This window comes from Ranitomeya variabilis, chromosome 7, assembly GCF_051348905.1.
Source record: "Ranitomeya variabilis isolate aRanVar5 chromosome 7, aRanVar5.hap1, whole genome shotgun sequence".
Taxonomy (NCBI): domain Eukaryota; kingdom Metazoa; phylum Chordata; class Amphibia; order Anura; family Dendrobatidae; genus Ranitomeya; species Ranitomeya variabilis.
In genome coordinates this window covers 202,437,959-202,462,317 of record NC_135238.1, presented here as the reverse complement: position 1 = coordinate 202,462,317, position 24,359 = coordinate 202,437,959, and the positions used below count along the sequence as shown (strand labels likewise).

Below are 24,359 nucleotides of genomic sequence, written 5' to 3'. Positions count from 1 at the left end.
CGCAGCAGGCATCAACATCGCAACAGGTTCCATCTGCCGGGCCCGTATCTGGCCCAAAACGCGTGTCAAAGCCAAAACCTGTTGGAGGACAGCGTGGCCATCCGATTAAAGCTCAGTCTGCAATCCCTGAAAAGGGATCCGATGCTAGGAAGAGTGCAGTCTGGCATTTTTTTAAACAACATCCAATTGATCAGCGCAAAGTCATCTATCAAAAATGTTCAACTAGCTTAAGCAGAGGTCAGAATCTGAAAAGTCTCAATACTAGTTGCATGCATAGACACTTAACCACCATGCATTTTCAAGCCTGGACTAACTACCAAATGTCTCTTAAGGTTGTAGCACCCTCGGCCAATGAAGCTAGTCAGCAACGCAACATCCCTTCCGTCACTGAAAGGCCACCATTTTCCGCACCACCGGCAGTATCTGTGCAGGTTTCTTTGCCAGCCAAAAGCAGTCAGGGTCAGGGAATCACCAGTTTTGTAGGAGGAAATATTGCATCTAGGGCACCGGCGGAAACAATACCGTCTCCAACCGTCTCTCAGTCTGCCATGTCCACCGGCACACCCGAAAGTTCCACGATCTCCAGCTCTCCAGTCCAGCTCACACTACATGAGACTCTGGTTAGAAAAAGGAAGTACTTATCCTCGCATCCGCGTACACAGGGTTTTAACGCCCACATAGCTAGACTAATCTCGTTAGAGATGATGCCCTACCGGTTAGTTGAAAGCGAAGCTTTCAAAGCCCTGATGTAGTACGCTGAACCACGATACGAGCTACCCAGTCGACACTTTTTTGCCAGAAAAGCCATCCCAGTCCTGCACCAGCATGTTAAACAGCGCATCGTCCATGCACTCAGGCAATCTGTGAGTACAAAGGTGCACCTGACTACAGATGCATGGACCAGTAGGCATGGCCAGGGACGTTATGTGTCCATCACGGCACACTGGGTGAATGTGGTGGATGCAGGGTCCACAGGGGACATCAATTTCGGGACAGTTGTGCCTAGTCCACGGTCTAGGAAACAGTTGGCTGTAGGCGTTCGCACCCCCTCCTCCTCCTCCTCGTCCTCCTGCAGAAGCTACAGCTCTTCCACAGACCGCAGTCGGCCAACCACTCCATCGGCAGATGACACTGTTGCACACCAGTGGTCCCATTATGGGCCAGCTACTGGCAAGCGTCAGCAGGCTGTATTGGCTATGAAGTGTTTGGGCGACAACAGACACACCGCGGAAGTTCTGTCCGAGTTCTTGCAACAAGAAACGCAGTCGTGGCTGGGCACAGTAGATCTTGAGGCAGGCAAGGTAGTGAGTGATAACGGAAGGAATTTCATGGCTGCCATCTCCCTTTCCCAACTGAAACACATTCCTTGCCTGGCTCACACCTTAAACCTGGTGGTGCAGTGCTTATTGAAAACTTATCCTGGGTTCTCCGACCTGCTCCTCAAAGTGCGTGGACTTTGCTCACATATCCGACGTTCGCCTGTACACTCCAGCTGTATGCAGACCTATCAGCGGTCTTTGAACCTTCCCCAGCATCGCCTAATCATAGACGTTGCAACAAGGTGGAACTCAACACTGCACATGCTTCAGAGACTATGCCAACAGAGGCGGGCTGTTATGTTTTTGTGGGAGGATACACATACACGGGCAGGCAGTAGGATGGCAGACATGGAGTTGTCTGGTGTGCAGTGGTCGAAGATACAAGACATGTGTCAAGTCCTTCAGTGTTTTGAGGAATGCACACGGCTGGTTAGTGCAGACAACGCCATAATAAGCATGAGCATCCCCCTAATGTGTCTGCTGATGCAAAGTTTGACGCACATAAAGGATCAGGCGTCTGCACCAGAGGAAGAGGAAAGCCTTGATGACAGTCAGCCATTGTCTGGTCAGGGCAGTGTACAGGAGGAGTTAGCGGGCGAAGAGGAGGTGGAGGACGAGGAGGATGATGGGGATGAGTATATTTTTAATGAGGAAGCTTTCCCGGGGGCACTGGAAATTGGTTGCGTGGCAAGGCCGGGTTCTGTTTTTTTGAGGGACACAAGGGACGTAGATTTGCCTGAAACTTCCCCTCAACCAATCACAACCGGAGATTTGACAACTGGAACTTTGGCCCACATGGCGGATTATGCCTTACGTATCCTAAAAAGGGACACATGCATTACGAAAATGATGAACGATGACGATTACTGGTTGGCCTGCCTCCTCGATCCACGCTATAAAGGCAAATTGCAAAATATTATGCCACATGAGAACTTGGAACTAATATTAGCAACCAAACAATCAACTCTTGTTGACCGTTTGCTTCAGGCATTCCCAGCACACAGCGCACGTGATCGTTCTCACACGAGCTCCAGGGGGCAGCAGACTAGGAGTGTTAGGGGTGCACACATCAGAAGTGGCGTTGGACAGAGGGGTTTTCTGACCAGGTTGTGGAGTGATTTTGCTATGACCGCAGACAGGACAGGTACTGCTGCATCAATTGAAAGTGACAGGCGACAACATTTGTCCAGTATGGTTACTAACTATTTTTCATCCATTATCGATGTTATCCCTCAACCGTCATTCCCATTTGATTACTGGGCATCAAAATTAGACACCTGGCCAGAATTGGCAGAATATGCATTGCAGGAGCTTGCTTGCCCGGCAGCAAGTGTCCTATCAGAAAGAGTATTCAGTGCTGCAGGTTCAATATTAACCGAAAAAAGGACTCGTCTGGCTACCCAAAATGTTGACGATCTAACATTCATTAAAATGAACCACAACTGGTTTTCGGATTCTTTTGCCCCACCTTGCCCGGCCGACACCTAGCTTTCCTATGAAAAGCTCTTGCCTGTGGACTACTGTGAATTACTTTTCTAATGTCTAATTTTCTGCAGCTGATTGTCCAGCATACGACATGTTTACACCTCCCTAAATGGCCAAACTCCCCACACGGGGCCGTGGTATCACGACTTGGCGCAAGCACCCGTGAGACTGCTGTTTGTCTGAAGAGGTGGGTGTGCTTGCTTTTGGTCTACGGCATTGCTACTGGGTCCCTCATAGTACAATAAAGTGTCTCTGGCGGTGGTGGTGCGCACCCAATGTCAGACACACTGTTCTAACATGAGGGGCCCTGGGCCTGTACCGCCGGCCACAAGAGAGTTCACCCACCCCCAGGTCAAACATTGCTCTACCACTTCCACAGTTATCTCTCACACTTCCACCAATGTTTAGTCTATGTGCTGACATCCTTCCATACCTGCCACTGACAATACCATTGTGTTGACATGTATGATGGTACTTAACATAGTCAGGGGCAGTGTCCTCTATTTACCACAGTAAATACTTTGCGCTAAATTAGTAGGTCTGAAACAACGCAGAGTATCCCACCCCTGAACCTAATGATTGTACCCTTTAGTGTTTTTGTTTTGTTTTAATGCGAGACATTCACATTTAATTGTTGTTTTTGACTACTAACTGGCAGACACTCATTACAATCGGCCTCCGTTGACCAGACCACTGCTGCCCGTGTACCCCTGGAAACAATTATAAAGTGCCTACAGCCAGCCCATTTTATTATGTTAGGCCTTCGAAGCCTGTCTGCGGTCCCTCCTTCCACTAGGCCTCCACTGACCAGACCACTGCTGCCCGTGTACCCCTGGAACCTATTTTACAGTGCCTACAGCCAGCCCATTGTATTATGTTAGGCCTTTGAAGCCTGTCTGCGGTCCCTCCTTCCACTAGGCCTCCACTGACCAGACCACTGCTGCCCGTGTACCCCTGGAACCTATTTTACAGTGCCTACAGCCAGCCCATTTTATTATGTTAGGCCTTCGAAGCCTGTCTGCGGTCCCTCCTTCCACTAGGCCTCCACTGACCAGACCACTGCTGCCCGTGTACCCTTGGAAACAATTATAAAGTGCCTACAGCTAGCCCATTTTATTGTGTTAGGCCTTCGAAGCCTGTCTGCGGTCCCTCCTTCCACTAGGCCTCCACTGACCAGACCACTGCTGCCCGTGTACCCCTGGAACCTATTTTACAGTGCCTACAGCCAGCCCATTTTATTATGTTAGGCCTTCGAAGCCTGTCTGCGGTCCCTCCTTCCACTAGGCCTCCACTGACCAGACCACTGCTGCCCATGTACCCCTGGAACCTATTTTACAGTGCCTACAGCCAGCCCATTTTATTATGTTAGGCCTTCGAAGCCTGTCTGCGGTCCCTCCTTCCACTAGGCCTCCACTGACCAGACCACTGCTGCCCGTGTACCCCTGGAACCTATTTTACAGTGCATAGAGCCTATTTTTTTTTTTTTTTTTAATATTAATAAAGCCATGATGGACTACGCTGTACCACGCTATGAGCTACCCAGTTGACAATTCTTTTGCGAGAAAAGCCATCCCACCCCTCCACCAGCATGTTAAAGACTGCATTGTCCTTGCATTCTGTCAATCTGTGAGTCCAAAGGTACACCTGACAACAGACACATGGACCTGTAGGCATGGCCACGGAAGGTTACGTGTCCTTTGTGGCGCAATGGGTTAATGTATTGGATGCATGGTCCACACAGGGGACAGCCTGCTAAGTCTGTCTGCAGTCCCTAATTCAAGTTGTCCTCAACTGAATACAGCTGAGCTTCTACCTTCTGGCTCTGATTAACTGCTGTTTTTTAAAAAATTGGTGGTTCCGGCCTACTAACGGTGTCTGCCCCTGCCTGGTGTTGTCCTCAACTGAATAAAGCTGAGCTTCTACCTTCTGGCTCTGATTAACTGCTGTTTTTTAAAAAATTGGTGGTTCCGGCCTACTAACGGTGTCTGCCCCTGCCTGGTGTTGTCCTCAACTGAATAAAGCTGAGCTTCTACCTTCTGGCTCTGATTAACTGCTGTTTTTTAAAAAATTGGTGGTTCCGGCCTACTAACGGTGTCTGCCCCTGCCTGGTGTTGTCGTCAACTGAATAAAGCTGAGCTTCTACCTTCTGGCTCCGATTAAGTTCTTTTTTTTTTTTTTTTTTTAATTGCTGGATGGGGCCTAATACCTCTGTTTGCTGCTCCCTGGTGTTTGTCCTCAACTGAATAAAGCTGAGCTTCTACCTTCTGGCTCTGATTAACTGCTGTTTTTTAAAAAATTGGTGGTTCCGGCCTACTAACGGTGTCTGCCCCTGCCTGGTGTTGTCCTCAACTGAATAAAGCTGAGCTTCTACCTTCTGGCTCTGATTAACTGCTGTTTTTTTAAAAAATTGGTGGTTCCGGCCTACTAACGGTGTCTGCCCCTGCCTGGTGTTGTCCTTAACTGAATAAAGCTGAGCTTCTACCTTCTGGCTCTGATTAACTGCTGTTTTTTAAAAAATTGGTGGTTCCGGCCTACTAACGGTGTCTGCCCCTCCCTGGTGTTGCCCTCAACTGAATAAAGCTGAGCTTCTACCTTCTGGCTCTGATTAACTGCTGTTTTTTAAAAAATTGGTGGTTCCGGCCTACTAACAGTGTCTGCCCCTGCCTGGTGTTGTCCTCAACTGAATAAAGCTGAGCTTCTACCTTCTGGCTTTCGGCCTATACTATCAGATATTAACCCCTTCCCGACCCATGACGCCTATGCGGCGTCATGGAATGATCGCATCCCTGCAGATCGGGTGAAAGGGTTAATTCCTATTTTACCCGATCTGCAGGGAGAGGGGGAGTTGTACTTCAGCCTAGGGGGGGTGGCTTTGCCCCCACGTGGCTACGATCGCTCTGATTGGCTGTTGAAAGTGCAACAGCCAATCAGAGCAATTTGCAATATTTCACCTATGAAAATGGTGAAATATTGCAATCCAGCCATGGCCGATGCTGCAATAGCATCTGCCATGGCTGGAAATCATGTACTGGCCCCCCCCACCACCCCCGATCTCCTCCCCAGTCGTCCGTTATGTGGCCCGGTCCTCTCCGTCCCCCTGTTCGCTCCCCCGTGCTCCTGTCCGCTCCCCCGTGCTCCTGTCCGCTCCCCCCGTCCTCCGATCCCCCCCCCTGTGCTCCGATCCACCCCCTCATACTTACCGATCCTCCCGGTGTCCGGCCGTCTCCTCGCTGGGCGCCGCCATCTTGGAAAATGGCGGGCGCATGCTCAGTACGCCCGCCGAATCTGCAGGCTGGCAGATTCGTTACAGGTACATTTTGATCGCTGTGGTAGGTTCTACCACAGCGATCAAAATAAAAAAATAATAAATAAACCCCCCCCTTTATCACCCCCATAGGTAGGGACAATAATAAAATAAAGAAAATATTTTTTTTTCTTTTACCACTAGGGTTAGGGTTAGAACTAGGGGTAGGGTTAGGGGTAGGGTTAGGGTTACGGGTAGGGTTAGGGTTAGGGGTAGGGTTATGGCATGTGCACACAGAGCGGATCGGCCGCGGATCCGCAGCGGATCGGCCGCGGATCGGCCGCGGATCCGCAGCGGATCGGCCGCGGATCGCAGCGGATCCGCAGCGGATCGGCCGCGGATCGCAGCGGATCCGCAGCGGATCGGCCGCGGATCCGCAGCGGATCGGCCGCGGATCCGCAGTGGATCCGCAGCGGATTGGCCGCGGATCTGCAGCGGATTGGCAGCGGATCGGCCGCGGATCGGCCGCGGATCCGCAGCGGATCGGCAGCGGATCCGCAGCGGATCGGCCGCGGATCTGCAGCGGATCGGCCGCGGATTCGCAGCGGATCGGCAGCGGATCCGCAGCGGATTGGCCGCGGATCTGCAGCGGATCGGCCGCGGATCCGCAGCGGATCGGCAGCGGATCCGCAGCGGATTGGCCGCGGATCCGCAGCGGATTGGCCGCGGATCTGCAGCGGATCCGCAGCGGATTGGCCGCGGATCTGCAGCGGATTGGCAGCGGATTGGCCGCGGATCCGCAGCGGATTGGCAGCGGATTGGCCGCGGATCCGCAGCGGATTGGCCGCTGCGAATTCGAAGCAGTGTTCCATCAGGTTTACAGTACCATGTACACCTAAGGAAAACCAAATCTGCTGTGCCCATGGTGCGGAAAATTCCGTGCAGAAACGCTGCATTGTATTTTCCGCAGCATGTCAATTCTTTGTGCGGATTCCGCAGCGGTTTACACCTGTTCCTCAATAGGAATCCGCAGGTGAAATCCGCACAAAAAAACACTGGAAATCTGCTGTAAATCCGCAGGCAAAACACAGTGCCTTTTACCTGCAGATTTTTCAAAAATCGTGCGGAAAAATCTCACACGAATCCGCAACGTGGGCACATACCCTTAGGGTTAGGGTTGGAATTAGGGCTAGGGTTGGAAATAGGGTTAAGAATAGGCTTGTGGTTAGGGTTACGGATAGGGTTAGGGGTGTGTTGGGGTTACAGTTGTGGTTAGGGTTGGGATTAGGGTTACGGTTGGGATTAGGGTTAGGATTAGGGTTGGAATTAGGGTTACGGTTGTGTTGCGGTTAGGGTTGTGGTTAGGGGTGTGTTGGGGTTAGGGTTGTGATTAGGGTTATGGCTACAGTTGGGATTAGGATTAGGGGTGTGTTGGGGTAAGTGTTGAAGTTAGAATTGAGGGGTTTCCACTGTTTTAGGCACATCAGGGGTCTCCAAACGCAACATGGCGCCACCATTGAATCCAGCCAATCTTGCGTTCAAAAAGTCAAATGGTGCTCCCGCCCTTCCAAGCCCCGACGTGCGCCCAAACAGTGGTTTACCCCCACATTTGGGGTACCAGCGTACTCAGGACAAACTGGGCAACAACTGTTGGGGTCCAATTTCTCCTGTTACCCTTGCAAAAATAAAAAATTACTTGCTAAAACATAATTTTTGAGGAAAGAACAATTATTTTTTATTTTCACGGCTCTGCGTTATAAACTTCTGTGAAGCACTTGGGGGTTGAAAGTGCTCACCACACATCTAGATAAGTTCCTTCGGGGGTCTAGTTTCCAAAATGGGGTCACTTGTGGGGTGTTTCTACTGTTTAGGCACATCAGGGGCTCTGCAAATGCAATGTGACGCCCGCAGACCATTCCATCAAAGTCTGCATTTCAAATGTCACTACTTCCCTTCCGAGCCCTGACGTGTGCCCAAACAGTGGTTTACCCCCACATATGGGGTATCAGCGTACTCACAACAAACTGGGCAACAAATATTGGGGTCCAAATTCTCCTGTTACCCTTGTGAACATAAAAAATTGCTTGCTAAAACATCTTTTTTGAGGAAAGAAAAATGATTTTTTATTTTCACGGCTCTGCGTTGTAAACTTCTGTGAAGCACTTGGGGGTTGAACGTGCTCACCACACATCTAGATAAGTTCCTTGGGGGGTCTAGTTTCCAAAATTGGGTCACTTGTGGGGGGTTTCTACTGTTTAGGCATATCAGGGGCTCTGCAAACGTAACATGATGCCCGCAGACCATTCCATCAAAGTCTGCATTCCAAAACGTCACTACTTCCCTTCCGAGCCCCGGCGTGTGCCCAAACAGTGGTTTACCCCCACATATGGGGTATCAGCGTACTCAGGAGAAACTGGACAACAACTTTTGGGGTCCAATTTCTCCTGTTACTCTTGCAAAAATAAAAAATTCTGGGCTAAAAAAATATTTTTGAGGAAAGGAAACACATTTATTATTTTCACGGCTCTGCGTTATAAACTTCTGTGAAGCACTTGGGGGTTCAAAGTGCTCACCACACATCTAGATAAGTTCCCTTGGGGGTCTAGTTTCCAAAATGGAGTCACTTGTGGGGAGTTCCTACTGTTTAGGCACATCATGGGCTCTGCAAATGCAACCTGATGCCCGCAGAGCATTCCATCAAAGTCTGCATTTCAAAACGTCACTACTTCCCTTCCGAACCCCGACGTGTGCCAAAACAGTGGTTTACCCCCACATATGGGGTATCAGCGTACTCAGGAGAAACTGGACAACAACTTTTGGGGTCCAATTTCTCCTGTTACTCTTGCAAAAATAAAAAAATTCTGGGCTAAAAAAATATTTTTGAGGAAAGGAAACACATTTTTTATTTTCACGGCTCTGCGTTATAAACTTCTGTGAAGCACTTGGGGGTTCAAAGTGCTCACTACACATCTAGATAAGTTCCCTTGGGGGTCTAGTTTCCAAAATGGAGTCAATTGTGGGGAGTTCCTACTGTTTAGGCACATCAGGGGCTCTGCAAACGCAACCTGACGCCCGCAGAGCATTCCATCAAAGTCTGCATTTCAAAACGTCACTACTTCCCTTCCGAACCCCGACGTGTGCCAAAACAGTGGTTTACCCCCACATATGGGGTATCATCGTACTCAGGAGAAACTGGAAAACAACTTTTGGGGTCCAATTTCTCCTATTACCCTTGGGAAAATAAAAAATTGTGGGCTAAAAAATCATTTTTGAGAAAAGAAAAATTATTTTTTATTTTCATGGCTCTGCGTTATAAACTTCTGTGAAGCACTTGGGGGTTCAAAGTGCTCACCACACATCTAGATTAGTTCCTTGGGAGGTCTAGTTTCCAAAATGGGGCCACTTGTGCGGGAGCTCCAATGTTTAGGCACACAGGGGCTCTCCAAACGCGACATGGTGTCCGCTAATGATTGGAGCTAATTTTCCATTCAAAAAGCCAAATGGCGTGCCTTCCCTTCCGAGCCCTGCCGTGCGCCCAAACAGTGGTTTACCCCCACATGTGGGGTATCATCGTACTCAGGACAAACTGGACAACAACATTTGGGGTCCAATTTCTCCTATTACCCTTGGGAAAATAAAAAATTCTGGGCTAAAAATCATTTTTGAGGAAAGAAAAATTATTTTTTTATTTTCACGGCTCTGCGTTATAAACTTCTGTGAAGCACCTGGGGGTTATAAGTGTTTACTATGCATCTAGATAAGTTCCTTGGGGGGTCTAGTTTCCAAAATGGGGTCACTTGTAGGGGAGCTCCAATGTTTAGGCACACAGGGGCTCTCCAAACGCGACATGGTGTCCGCTAACGATTGGAGCTAATTTTCCATTCAAAAAGTCAAATGGCACGCCTCCCCTTCCGAGCCTTGCCGTGCACCCAAACAGTGGTTTACCCCCACATATGAGGTATCGGCATACTCAGGAGAAATTGCCCAACAAGTTTTAGGATCCATTTTATCCTGTTGCCCATGTGAAAATGAAAGAATTGAGGCTAAAAGATTTAGGATCCATTTTATCCTGTTGCCCATGTGAAAATGAAAAAATTGAGGCTAAAATAATTTTTTCGTGAAAAAAAAGTACTTTTTCATTTTTACGGATCAATTTGTGAAGCACCTGGGGGTTTAAAGTGCTCACTATGCTTCTAGATAAGTTCCTTGGGGGGTCTAGTTTCCAAAATGGGGTCACTTGTGGGGGAGCTCCAATGTTTAGGCACACGGGGGCTCTCCAAACGCGACATGGTGTCCGCTAAAGATTGGAGCCAATTTTTCATTGAAAAAGTCAAATGGCGCTCCTTCCCTTCCGAGCCCTGCCGTGCGCCCAAACAGTGGTTTACCCCCACATATGAGGTATCAGCGTACTCAGGACAAATTGGACAACAACGTCCGTGGTCCAGTTTCTCCTTTTACCCTTGGGAAAATAAAAAATTTTTTGCTAAAATATCATTTTTGTGACTAAAAAGTTAAATGTTCATTTTTTACTTCCATGTTGCTTCTGCTGCTGTGAAACACCTGAAGGGTTAATAAACTTCTTGAATGTGGTTTTGAGCACCTTGAGGGGTGCAGTTTTTAGAATGGTGTCACTTTTGGGTATTTTCAGCCATATAGAACCCTCAAACTGACTTCAAATGTGAGGTGATCCCTAAAAAAAATGGTTTTGTAAATTTTGTTGTAAAAATGAGAAATCACTGGTCAAATTTTAACCCTTATAACTTCCTAGCAAAAAAAAAATTTGTTTCCAAAATTGTGCTGATGTAAAGTAGACATGTGGGAAATGTTATTTATTAACTATTTTGTGTCACATAACTCTCTGGTTTAACAGAATAAAAATTCAAAATGTGAAAATTGCGAAATTTTCAAAATTTTTGCCAAATTTCCGTTTTTTTCACAAATAAACTCAGAAATTATCGACCTAAATTTACCACTAACATGAAGCCCAATATGTCACGAAAAAACAATCTCAGAATCGCTAGGATCCGTTGAAGCGTTCCTGAGTTATTACCTCATAAAGGGACACTGGTCAGAATTGCAAAAAACGGCAAGGTCATGAAGGGGTTAAACTGCATTTGGCCTACTAGTGTGGTTGGGCCCTTGAAACAGTGTCTGCTGCTCTTGGGTTTGCTACTCCACTGAACAAAGCAATGCCGCCTGTTTAGTCCTGTTACCAATTTTGAACTGCATTTAGCCTACTTTATTCTTTGGCCCTATATCTGTTTCCTCTTCATCCTGCCCATTGCCCAGCCACTGCTAGATGAGTCTGCTGGTACATTGACCTAGACCACTACATTCCCCTTGCACTCTACACAGCCAGAATCTGACCCTGCTGAAAGTAAGGTTCCCCTTCCCGCATGTTATACCACCTTACACAGGGACAAAGAGGAAGGTGCAGATGAAAGTGCAGGTTCCTTCATCAGGTGGGGGGGGGGCATACTCGTTGGCGACGTCACTGGCACAGGGCCCCTCAGAGTACGCAAAAGTGTCGCTGCTGGTGGGAGGCGCCCCCGCCATGCAAACACACCGCTATACTTTGAGGGGCCCTGTGCCAGTGCCAATGCGAACGAGTGGGCCCCCCCTGCTTGCTCAGGATCACAGCACTTGCATCGTTGAAATACTTACCTCTCCCTGCTCCACCGCCGTGACGTAGTCCGCGTTTCCTGGGCCCACGAAAAACTTGAGCCAGCCCTACTCCCCCCACAACTTTTGCCACATGACCCCCAATTTCCAATGCCCAACTATTATTATAAAGTTAATTAAGATTGACAAGCTTCAGAAACAAGAATGGATGTTTTGGCATTAAAATGGGCACTGTAGGTGTTTTCCTGGCCTCCACTCACTGCCGACTATGCTTCCCCATTGACTTGCATTGGGTTTCGTGTTTCAGTCGATCCCCGACTTTCAGCGATAATCGGCCGACTGCACTCGACTCGACTCTGGACAAAGTCAGGTTTCACAAAACCCGACTCGATCTTAAAAAAATGAAAGTCGCTCAACCCTACATGTATGTAAATCACATTTTTGTGATCCTGCGCCAACCATCTACCAGCTCCAGCACCGGAGAATACTCACAGTGCGCACTGTCAGGATTCACAAGTCTGCAGTCACATAGATGATTGCAGACTTATACCCTAAGGCTGGACAACCCATTTAAAGAGGACCTGTCACTTGCTAAAAATGTGCTATTTTTTATACTTGGTGTAAACAATGATGTTCTCCTGAATTTGTCATGGTTTATTTTTCTCTCCCGTCTTTAGATATAGCCCCCTTTCCTTTATGTTTATCTAGTCCATAGAGAAGGGTAAGGACCACATCCATTTGGCTATAAAAACAAGATTTACAAACCAAGAAGCTCAGGTCATATCTCTGGAATGGAGAGGTGCAGAAATAAAAGGAAAAAAATGTCAGATTCGGCACAACAGCAAGATTTACACCAGGTATAAAAAATACTTATGACAAGTGACTGGTCCTTTTAACTTTTCAATATTAGTAAAGTACTTTCCTCGCAAAGGGCATGTGTACAGAAGTTTTCTTCCCATGTTTTGGCAGCTCTCGTAACACGTCTGTGTTAGTAAATACTTGCTTTATAAATAAAATAACAATTCTAGGTCTTCCAGTTACTTAGAGTCTCTGTTCCTATTATTCCTCCTGGAGGTGTGTATGAATTAAGTTACAATTGGGTGTTACCAATCCTCATGTCAATATGGTGTTTTCCCTCCAGTTTGACACTGTGATCATTGATTGGACAGTGAAAGTAAACACACTATTGGCAACACTAATGGGAACCGCCCTGTTGTCAATTTATTCATTTATTTTTATATGGAAATCCAAGAGAATGGCACAAAAGATGCTTCCGAACCGTGATTTTATGAGGAATGCAATCATTTACTAAATGTTATGGATCAGGAGAGATGACACAGTTTCTCTCCAATATTACACTCCCCTTTCTAACTTGACATCAGGCGTAACGAGATGCAACTGCAAACTAGGCAACTGTACGACATCCGGCGAGTAAAGTTCACAGGTTCTGTTAAAAAGTTATTCCTATCTTCATATATGGATATTATCGGATAGTGCTCGACTTTTGCAGCTTACAGCCTATTGAAATTTGCAGCCATTTTGTTTACAGCTCGTTGCCTAGGAGACCGACCACTTCTGCTGTTTCGCTTTTAAGCTACAAGAAAAGTGTTAATATCTCAAGAATGGCTGAAATATTTAATAAGCAGTAAATTGCAAAATTGCTTGTATTTACAAGCACGATCCAAAAATACTCAACTATGAAGATGGGAACAATTCTTTAAATACAGTAGGATAATTGCTAAGTGTAATATGGCTGCCTAGATCGCTCAGTATGGCGTGGCAGACAAGGCGGGACACTAGGCCTAGAGCCAATATTCTGCATGGTGTGAGAGCTCATTACTAATTAGCTAAATTAGGCTAGCTTTACGCTAGCGTTCTGCAGGGCTGCGGATGACCGCCTTCTTCCTCCGTGAAGCCCCGACCACTGCCACGCCTCTTCCTTCAGCTCCGCATACATCTGCATGCGTCCTGCGTACCCTATCTTTAACATTGGGTATGCAGGCCATGCGGATGTATGCGGATGCCTACGCATGCGTCATTTTGAAGCTGTGCCGAAAGCAACAAAATCCTAACATGTTGCGTTTGACGCAGGTCAGCGCAGCGTCAAGACGACGCAAGCGGAGGCATCCTCATACATCCGCATGGCCTGCGTACCCAATGTTAAGGATAGGGTACGCAGGACGCATGCAAATGTAGGCGGAGCTGAAGGAAGAGGCGCAGCATTGGGCGGGGCTTCACGAAGGAACTACTCAGTCCTCGGCAAAGCCCTCGTCCGCAACTGTGAAACCAGCCTTAATATTTTGTGTTCCTGTCTCATTAATTAGATAATTATTGAATTATTTTGGAGTGTAAAACTTGCAGAATTGCATCTACTGGTCCCTATGAACATCAGAGTGATCCTCCTTTCATGGAGGAGGCATCGTGTGACAGCTACGTGACATCACTAGGAGGATCACACACCTTATTATCATCCATGACGGTGTTCAAAGATTCAATCCACATCGGATCAATGTCTCCATCCAGGACAATCCACTTTGGGCCGTCGTGAGGGTTGATGAAGAGTTCTCTCATTGTAAAAGAAAACAGCCCTAAAAACACAACCTATGATAAGGCCCTGTGCAGCTACAGAGCCCCGCAGCAGCCAGCCCTAAGGGTAGAACAATTACCATCTTTCCACTCCCTGGTTGAAGGATGAAGGAATCCAAAGAGCTCATCAGTGGTCACGGCTTTAGGGTTAATATCATGCCAGATGGGCTTTAGCTTCATATTGTAATACGTCCTGTGTAAAGTCTTAAGGATCTGGGAAAGACATGGACTTCATAATAAACAACATGTCATAAAGATAAAAGAGGTCATATATCAGATGCAGTGATAAAAATATCAAATATGGAAACAAAAAAAAAAGTACATATAATATCACAGCAATGCTCATAAAATGCTCACTTTATTATCAGGGAGGAAAACTTTAAAGAAGAATTATACCACCATTCTAATATGGATTTTTTCAAATTAAGTAAGTACATCAGTCTCATCAGGTATAAGAAAGTTATTTAATAACGCTGTCTGCATTATGAAATCTGATGACTGATCTGCTTTGATATTAAACTTTGGATTCAGAAACCGAGCCACTCTGGTCCATGGGCAATGCTTGGTATTGCAGATCCTTTTATTCAGTTGCAATACTATGTATTGCACATGGACAAGAGTTGCACTGTTTGTGGAGGAATAAAAGACTATTGTAAGTGCACAAAAGGGAAATACTTAATATAATAATTAGATTATATTATAATTAATTGTTTCAAATGTTCTTTTAATTGCTTGATCATTCTGATAACCTGCACGCCCATGAGGAATTTCCAATATGATGCACTTGATTATATTACATTAGGGATATGCTATTTACGAGAAAGAAAGAAAGAAAGAAAGAAAGAAAGAAAGAAAGAAAGAAAGAAAGAAAGAAAGAAAGAAAGAAAGAAAGAAAGAAAGAAAGAAAGAAAGAAGTAAAATGAAATAAAAACGGGTGTCAAGTCTTCCAGGTAAAGACCAATCCTCAATATAACGAAAAAAATGAAAACAGCACTCCACTTTACAAAATTATAAATGGTGACAGACAGATAGATAGATAGTGAGACAGATAGAGAGATCGAGAGATAATAGATAGATAGATAATGAGACCGATAGATAGTGAGATAGATAGAGAGATCGAGAGATAATAGATAGATAGATAATGAGACCGATAGATAGTGAGATAGATAGATAAATAGATAGGTAAATAGATAGATAGATAAATAGGTAGATAGTGAGATAGATAGATAGATAGATAGATAGATAGATAGATAGATAGATAGATAGTGAGGTAGATAGATAGATAGATAATAGATAGATAGATAGATAGATAGATAGATAGATAGATAGATAGATAGATAGATATGAGAGAGATAGATAGATACATGATAGATAGATAGATAGATAGATAGATAGATAGATAGATAGATAGTGAGATAGATGATAGATAGATAGATAGATAGATAGATAGATAGATGATAGATAATAGATAGATGGATAGATAGATAGATAGATAGATAGATAGATAGATAGATAGATAGATAGATAGATACTGTAGATATATAGACAGACACATAAATGCATTGGAGGGATTTGGATCACATGAGAAATGGGAGACATAATATCTTGCTAAGTGTCATAGACATTTGATATTTTATTTTTACACTCCGGAACAATAGCAGGCATATTTCATGCTCTTGTACTTTCTTGCCAATATTTCCACACACCGTGCTCTTGCCTGTTCCTGCGTTCCCAACAACAAACACAGAATGACGGACCTCCAGCAGATCCTCCAACTGGGAGATCTGAGCGAAAACAGTAAAAATGACACAGCCATTACAAAGCAGGAGTTGAATATTCTACAGGTTGAAATCTTCCTCTTTTTTTACGCAATAAAATTGTATTTATTTTCTTTAGATAAAAAGTTAATATGAAAGACTTGGTAATCTACATAAAAAAAAATCTACTATTCTTGAGAGATTTCCTTTGCTATACAGCAGCCTGACATTGGAGAATTGCTTCCCAATACATTGTATTATAATAATCTTGAATTTAAAAAAAAAAAGTGTCGGATGGTTTTGTTTATTACTTGAGCTATTAGCAGCATTAGCCAGACGCTGAATACCGTGAGCATCAAACCCCGGTGACCATCATTGCCTCCAACCAGCCCATTTACAGCGTACAATACACTAAGCAGAAAGCCATTATTTCCACCTTCAGGATAAAGTTCTCCTCCGGCTGCAGGTGCAGCTCGGCAATGGACTGGCGGACCATCTGCTCCAACTTCACGTCCCTCTTCCTGGGCACTTCCAGCGATGGAAACAAGTCACTGATGAGGCCCAGAAAGATTGTAACATCGTTGGTTACTATCTTAGGAAGATTGAAGTCCCTGAGGGCTCTCATCAAAACCTACGAAGGAACAACACCATAATTATACGCAGGGATAACAGGGCATAACACAAGGCATAAAGCGAGCAAATGTTATGGCAAAGTCGTCCTCGGACAATTAGGATGCATATGGCCTGTTAGTCTCAAGCTGTTTCTTCTGTGCAGCGGATCGCCTTGTAACTATTTCATTGTGTGAAATAATTCCTAATGTATTTATATGTAATATATTTACCATGCATAAAAAATACACATCAAATAAAACAGACGCATTATTAGCCTATGTCATCAAGGTCATTGTGTTTACTATTATTGATAAATCATAGGAATCCTCAGCGATATGTGTCAGTAATGTATGTGTGGTTATATTATGTAGCTGAAAGCAGGAAAGTGGTAGCGCCATAACCGTCATAGGATCCAAGGATATATTCAAATCACACTCGGCCATGCAAGTCAATAAGTGCGTGGAAAACATTGGACTGCACTCAGATGACATATGAGCGCAGTCAGATTTCTATGGTCTGACAGAATGGAGAAGTTGGAGACATTTATTGTTCCATCTTCTCCTTATCTGAGAGAATTTGATCACACTATGATCCCACTGTGATTTGTATAATTGATCCGATTTTCTCGGATGACAAAAAATGCGCTCGTCTGCCCTTAGCCTAATAGTCAGCAAAAATGGCAGCATTTCAATGATCCAGGTCAAAATGGGTGCCTGTAGTTTATTCACCCATAACAAAGTGCAGCATTTCAGTTCCTCATGGAACTGTTACATTAGCTTTAATGTGCAGCTATAGTATAGGTGAACGTATAATATGCAGTGACTATCCCATTTCAATTGTTATTAAATCAGATCTGTCACCAGATTTCACAATGTAAATTGTATTATTTATTAAATTGATTTCTTGGACCTGATGAGGATGGTGTACTCCCTATGAAAATCCATAGTGACAGTATATTAAATATATTAAAAGGGTTGTCCACTACTCGGGCAAACTCTTCTCAATTACTAAGTTCCCCCCTTTAATAAATAATAATAAGTATACTCACCTCTGATGTCGGCACTGGCTCTCCCCGGGCTTGTATGACATTGTTATGTCACGTGAGCCCTGCAGTCAATCAGCGGCTGCTTCATTGTCCCCTCCTTCGGATAATTCAGACATCCTAAGGCCGGTTTCACATGTCAGTGCCTCCAGTACGTGTAGTGACAGTTTTCTCACGTACCGGAGACACTGACACCCGTCAGCGGGTTTTAACGGACCGTGTGTCCGTGTGCAAAACACGGAGACATGTCTGATTTTTACCGGCAGCCCGTACACGTGCACACGGAGAACCTTGCACACTGTCCTCCGTGCGTATGGACGGCCACGGGAGAAATAGCACTACTGTAAGCTGCTGTCACCCTGCGTGTGGTGCTGAAGCCGGCTGTCATCGCTTCTCCCCTGCTTGGCAGAAAGCAGCGTGAGCAGGGGAGGAGGGATGAAAGAAAAACCGATGTGGGGTCCCTACTATATTTTCCAACCAACCCGACAAAACTCACAGGTGCGGCTGTTATTCTCAGGCTGGTAAGGGGCCATGGATATGGCCCCCCCCCCCCCCGAGCCTTAAAACAGCAGTCCACAGCTGCCCAGAAAAGGTGCATCTATTAGATGCACCAATTCTGAAGCTTTGCCTGGTTCTTCCCACTGCCCTGTGGCATTGGCATATGGGGTAATAAGGAGTTAATGTCACCTTCCTATTGAAAGGTGACATTAAGTGTGAGGTGTGAGTTTTGCTGGGTTGGTTGGAAAATGTAGGGGGGACCCCACTTCGGTTTTTCTTTCATTTCTTCTCCCCTGCTCGCACTGCTTTTGGCCGAGCAGGGGAGAAGGGATGACAGCTGGCTTCAGCACCACAAGCAGGGGAACAGTGCTTACTGTAGCGCTGCTTCCCAGCGCCGTACATGTGGTCCTGATGCTTCCTGGCACACGTGTGGCACACAGATGTACTATGTGAGCACACGGACGCACAGACATGGATATCTCCGGTACCGATTTTTCCGGTACCGTAAATATCTGGAAGTGTGAAACCAGCCTAAGGAAGCGATAGAGCAGCCACAGCTCTGACATTGTTATGTCATGTGAGCCCCAGGAGAGACAGTGCCAACACTGCTGAAACGGTGCCCCCACTGGAGGTGGGCATAGCTGCTATTATTCTATAAGGGGGGAACATAGTGATTAAGAAGGGGTTGTCTGGACAACCCCTTTAAGATGAATATTTTATGAGTCCAGCTAAAGATTGAGAGAGCTCATGAGTCCAGGTGTATTCAGTTTCTGCCCACCCAGACTGACTGACAGCTGCAGCTTGTACTAAGCGAACTGAGATCTCAGTAGCAGCAGGGAGGAGGTACACTGAGGAGCTATTCATGGGGCTAGGTGGGCATAGGGATGAAATAAACTTTCATAAAGGATTATACGGCCATTTTGACATACATTATTAAAATAAACACAGCATCGTTATCACGTGTAAGGGATCTTTTTTATCAATGTATACATTTTGTGTTGTGAAATCTGGTGGCAGATCCACTTTAATAATAACATAATGAACCTGGAAAAACATCATCTCCTGCTTCTATATGTATTAACATAAGCCCATATGGTATGAATATTAGTGCATCAGAATGAATTATAATATTCAAGCTCAAAATTATATATACAAAAATGTGAAATTTAAAAAAAAATTGAAAAGAAAAATGAAGAAATAATTGAGGTTATAAGGTAAGTAAAATTTCAACACCGACCATGTACAGTAATGTCTTATTCTTGCCATATAAATACTTATTCATACTTATAGTATAGTATTTATAGGGCAGCACGGTGGCTCAGTGGTTAGCCTTGCAGCGCTGGAGTCCTGGGTTCTAATCCCACCAAGGACAACATCGGCAAGGAGTTTGTATGTTCTCCTCGTGTTTGCGTGGGTTTCCTCCCACATTCCAAAGACATACTGATAGGGAATTTAGATTGTGAACCCCATTGGGGACAGCGATGATAATGTGTGCAAAACTGTAAAGCGCTGCAGAATATGTTAGCGCTATATAAAAATAAAAAGAAGAAAAGAGAGATTATTCAGATGGGTTACATATGGATTTGACCAACCTATGGAGACTTTTGTTCACCTATTATATTGTCATAAAGTATATATAGTTGACCATGTTCAACGTATGGCATCAATGGTAACAGGCAAAAAACAAATGTGCATGAGAGCAATCTGGTTCTCTCCCAATTTCTATTACTGGGGAAAATAATGATTGGGCATGTTCTGCTTCAGTATGCTCAATCCTTTGCTCCCCTGAAGGTGGGTCTCAGGAAACACCTTTAACTTCTGATGATAACTTTAATCCTAAAATAACAAAAAAACCCACCTGGTCTTCTGGCCGACTCCTGTCCTCCCGTTTCAGCGATCCAGCCACCACTAACACAGACTTTATTGCTCTTAGACCCCAGTCGTAATGGTCCTGCAGGACAGTGTACAACAGGCGCAATTACACAATCAACACAACTTTATTTTATGACAAAGATATATAAATTCTAGCACCAGGAAGGATAAAAAAGTAGATTCTGTAGGTAGCTAAAAAATGTGATACCGATACATTTTAAGGAGCAATTCAAGGCTATGTTCACATGTTGCGGTTTTTTATGCAACTTAAAAGCTGCTTCTTGCAGCACCAGCAAAAGCTGTGAAATTCAGAAATCCCATGCGCACAATTATTTTTTTTTCCTGAATGAACTAGAAAACTGCTGCACTTTTTTAAAACTGCAGCATGTCAGTTCTTTCAGTGTTTTTGCAGTGTTTCTTAACCCATACAAAGCAATGAGTAAATGCAAAAAAGCAGCAAAGAAAGCAACAAAACATGGTTTGCCTGCAGCTTTTATTTTTACTGCCAAGAGATCAGATTTTGGCTGCAGAAAAAAAAAACAACAAAAAAAGCAACACGTGAACTTGGCCTAATGGTATGTGCACACAAACTACTTGGTGCAAAAATTTCGGAACCATTTCTGCATTCCTTGGTAGTAAAAATACTGCTTAAAATAGGAGAGTTTTTATCTCATCTTTGTGGGGTTTTTTTGCGTTTTTGGTGTAGATTTTTCCCCACTCCTTAGCATGAGTGAAATCTACATCAAAAGTGCTGAAAGACTTGGCATGCTGCGGATTTAAATCTGCACCAAATCTGCAAGTCACAAATAAGCAGCGTGTGCATGAGGCTTCAGGATTCTCATTCACTTTTCTAGCATCAGGAAACCGTTCAGGTTTTGTGACAAATCTGCTCATAATAAGGCTGCCGTCACACTAACAGTATTTGGTCAGTATTTTACCTCAGTATTTGTAGCCAAAACCAGCAGTGGGTGATAAATACAGAAGTGGTGCATGTGTTTCTATTTTCCTTTTCTCTGATTGTTCCTCTCCTGGTTTTGGCTTACAAATACTGAGGTAAAATACTGACCAAATACTGTTAGTGTGACGGCAGCCTAAAGGAACAGAAACGCGTCAAATCTGCAAGGTGTTACTGAGGAAACTGTCAGGCTACAGTTCCCAACAGGGAGGAATCTCAGTACAGAATAGACAGACGGAATAGTATACAGAGAGGACATCCGGGAGTTTGGTCAGACACAGGAAAAATGATGTTCCACCGTAATTCCAAATCTATTGTTCTTACCTGTTTGGAGAGGAGTTGGCGGCACAGAGTATACAGACTGATGAACTTTCTTGACAGCATCCGCGCATCAACAAATCCTTCCGCCACCAACATTATTTCACATATTAGCTCAAAATCCGGAATGACCATCGCACATGGACTGTAAGGAGGAAACAGAAAACTAGAGAAATGCTTCACAATAAGATAGATAAAAATGTATCTGCGTCTCTTATTGTCCAATAGTATAGTGCCAAAGGACTGCAAGGAAAAGGATTGGAAAAGCAGTAATAATAATGGAATATCATGAAATGTGCACAGTTGTTCTCATTGAAATGTAGACTTCCTCTTAGGCCGGAGACACACTGGTGCGAGATACGGCCGAGTCTCGCTGGTTAAAAGCAAGCTGTGGCACCGGCACTCCGGAGCGGAGCGTACAGCTCCATGTATTGCTATGCAGCTGCACGCTCCGCTCCGGAATGCAGGTGCCACAGCTTGCTTTTAACCAGCGAGACTCGGCCGTATCTCGCACCAGTGTGTCTCCGGCCTTATAGGGAAACTTTCCAGTTTTAACAAATAAATGTTGTTCATTGAGCAATAAAAAATTATACAAGTTTCTAATATGCTTTCTATATCAATTTCCGTTTTTTTTTTTTTACGATATTACAACTATTGAGGACATTTATTTTTACTTAAAGGCCACATACAAAATACAAAGATTCAGGAAGAAAGTAGAGTTACTCTTTGGCCATGTTCACATTATTAGGCCATGTTCACACGTTCAGTATTTGGTCAGTATTTTACCTCAGTATTTGTAGCCAAAACCAGGAGTGGAACAATTAGAGGAAAAGTATAATAGAAACACGTCACCACTTCTGTATTTATCACCCACTCCTGGTTTTGGCTACAAATACTGATGTAATACAAAGCCATCCACAACCTGTCTCCTCCATACATCTGTGACCTCGTCTCCCGGTACTTTCCTGCACGCCACCTCCGATCCTCACAAGATCTCCTTCTCTACTCCCCTCTTATCTCCTCTTCCCACAATCGTATACAAGATTTCTCTCGCGTATCCCCCCTACTCTGGAACCCTCTACCACAACACATCAGATCAGACTCTCGCCTACCATCGAAATCTTCAAAAAGAACCTGAAGACCCACCTCTTCCGACAAGCCTACAACCTGCAGTAACCACCGATCAACCAAACCGCTGCACAACCAGCTCTACCCTCACCTACTGTATCCTCACCCATCCCTTGTAGACTGTGAGCCCTCACGGGCAGGTTCCTCTCTCCTCCTGTACCAGTCGTGACTTGTATTGTTCAAGATTATTATACCTGTTTTTATTATGTATACCCCTCCTCCCATGTAAAGCGCCATGGAATAAATGGCGCTATAATAATAAATAATAATAATAATGTAAAATACTGACCAAATACTAAACGTGTCCACTTGGCCAAAGAGTAAACTCTGCTTTCTTCCTGAATTTTTGTATTTTGCAAGCACTTGAATTGCCTGCAGTTGGTGGGGTACCGAGTCCTGAGACCCCCACACATCACACAAGAGACCACCACAGCTCAGCAGACAGGAGTGTACAAAGACCACAGTATGGATTCAATGGAAACCATAGGCTATGGAGTCTATACTTTCTGTTGAATCCATACTCTGGTCTAGGTGTGTCCTCAGACAGGAGCTCTGTGCTCCTGTCTGCGGAGTTTTATACTTCTAGGGGGGTTATTGTGTGATCTCAGGACCCAGACCCCCACCGATCTACAAGCAATTCAAGTGCCTGCTAAATATGAAAAACCAGAAGATTAAGATCCTGGAGTTCATTGTAGAGGAAAATATCCTTCTGGTGGTGTCAGACCATGCGTCTTGTTGACACCACACAAGCACAGAGCCACACCGCAATCGCTTGGCAATGAGCCACATGGTCTGACACCACCAGAAGGATATTTTCCCCTGCAATGAACTTCAAGGTCTTAACCCCATAGCTATGCTTGAGAAATAATGAAGATTGGGTCGAAACGTTCAATGTCACTTTTTTAATTATCATCTAATGTAATACTTTATAGTGTGGTGAATACCGTGAACAAAATAAATTGACTATTATTTGCATTGACCTGTGAGTGCGGCTGTTTCAGTTCTGTTGAAAATTAGTGGTGGGGCAGAACTACATAGATTAGCTGGGCTGACTTGCACATGAGACCTAGTCTGGCAGTGATAATCTCCTGCTGATAAAACACTGATTGTAAAGAAAATACAGCACATAGCCTAATAAGTGATATGTTGCTGGAATCAGGGTCTCTTCCCTTATATTATATTACTCTCAGATTAAATAGTAAAAACCTGCTAACAAATTCCCATTATGTTTCCCCCCATTTTACACTTCTCTACCCAGAGCTTTTGCCTAACTATTACCATTGCACCCACTTGTTTGTAGCTGGAGACAAATATTAGTAAGGACAAGGAATTACGGAGTGAACATACAGTACCTGATGCTAAAAATTAAAGAAAGGCGTGTATGGGGGAGTAGCACTACATATATAAGCTATGTACACAATAATAAGCATGGTCAGCGCCTTTACCGAAAAAGAGCCTTGACATTTTCTGGAAGCTCCGCTCTGCCGGCATAACCTGGATTAAGAGTGATAAAAATCCCAACTGTACTTTTCAGCTCGATAGTTTCTCCTAGAAAGTGAAACCTGTAAATGATAAAATTGTTTTTATATAACTTTTTTTAAGGAATAGAAGACACAACAAAAGCATGTTACATTATGTAAGCTGATCTTAATAATTCATCTAATATGTAGGGGAGTTATTTTGACAGCGATGTTGGATGTATTGACAGATTACAATAACAATTTTATGGGTTGTTATTTTGTGCAGTAATGTGTTATTGAATGTCAGACACATGAATACACTATTACTTCACACTCCTTTATGTACCTTTTTTTGTTGTGTCGGATTGCATCTTGAATTGCCTTGACTTGTACAGCAATTACTGATAATACTTCGACTGATATACGGTTAAACTCATCAAAACATCCCCAAACACCCGTCT

At 44.5% G+C, this 24,359-nt stretch overlaps 1 protein-coding gene across 1 annotated transcript in view; it reads right to left on the bottom strand.

Annotated features, from left to right (window-relative positions):
• LOC143784436 (dynein axonemal heavy chain 11-like) overlaps positions 1-23,991 on the bottom strand; it is a 248,080-nt gene extending 224,089 nt beyond the window's left edge. The window contains exons 1-7 of the mRNA XM_077272673.1: positions 23,884-23,991; positions 21,317-21,455; positions 20,024-20,116; positions 16,450-16,644; positions 15,963-16,040; positions 14,337-14,469; positions 14,131-14,258 (exon numbers count right to left, since the gene is read on the bottom strand). Coding sequence (XP_077128788.1) covers positions 14,131-14,258; positions 14,337-14,469; positions 15,963-16,040; positions 16,450-16,644; positions 20,024-20,116; positions 21,317-21,445 — 756 coding nt within the window. The 5' untranslated portion in view covers positions 21,446-21,455; positions 23,884-23,991. The remainder of the gene's footprint in view (positions 1-14,130; positions 14,259-14,336; positions 14,470-15,962; positions 16,041-16,449; positions 16,645-20,023; positions 20,117-21,316; positions 21,456-23,883) is intronic.
• Positions 23,992-24,359: the final 368 nt, after the last annotated feature.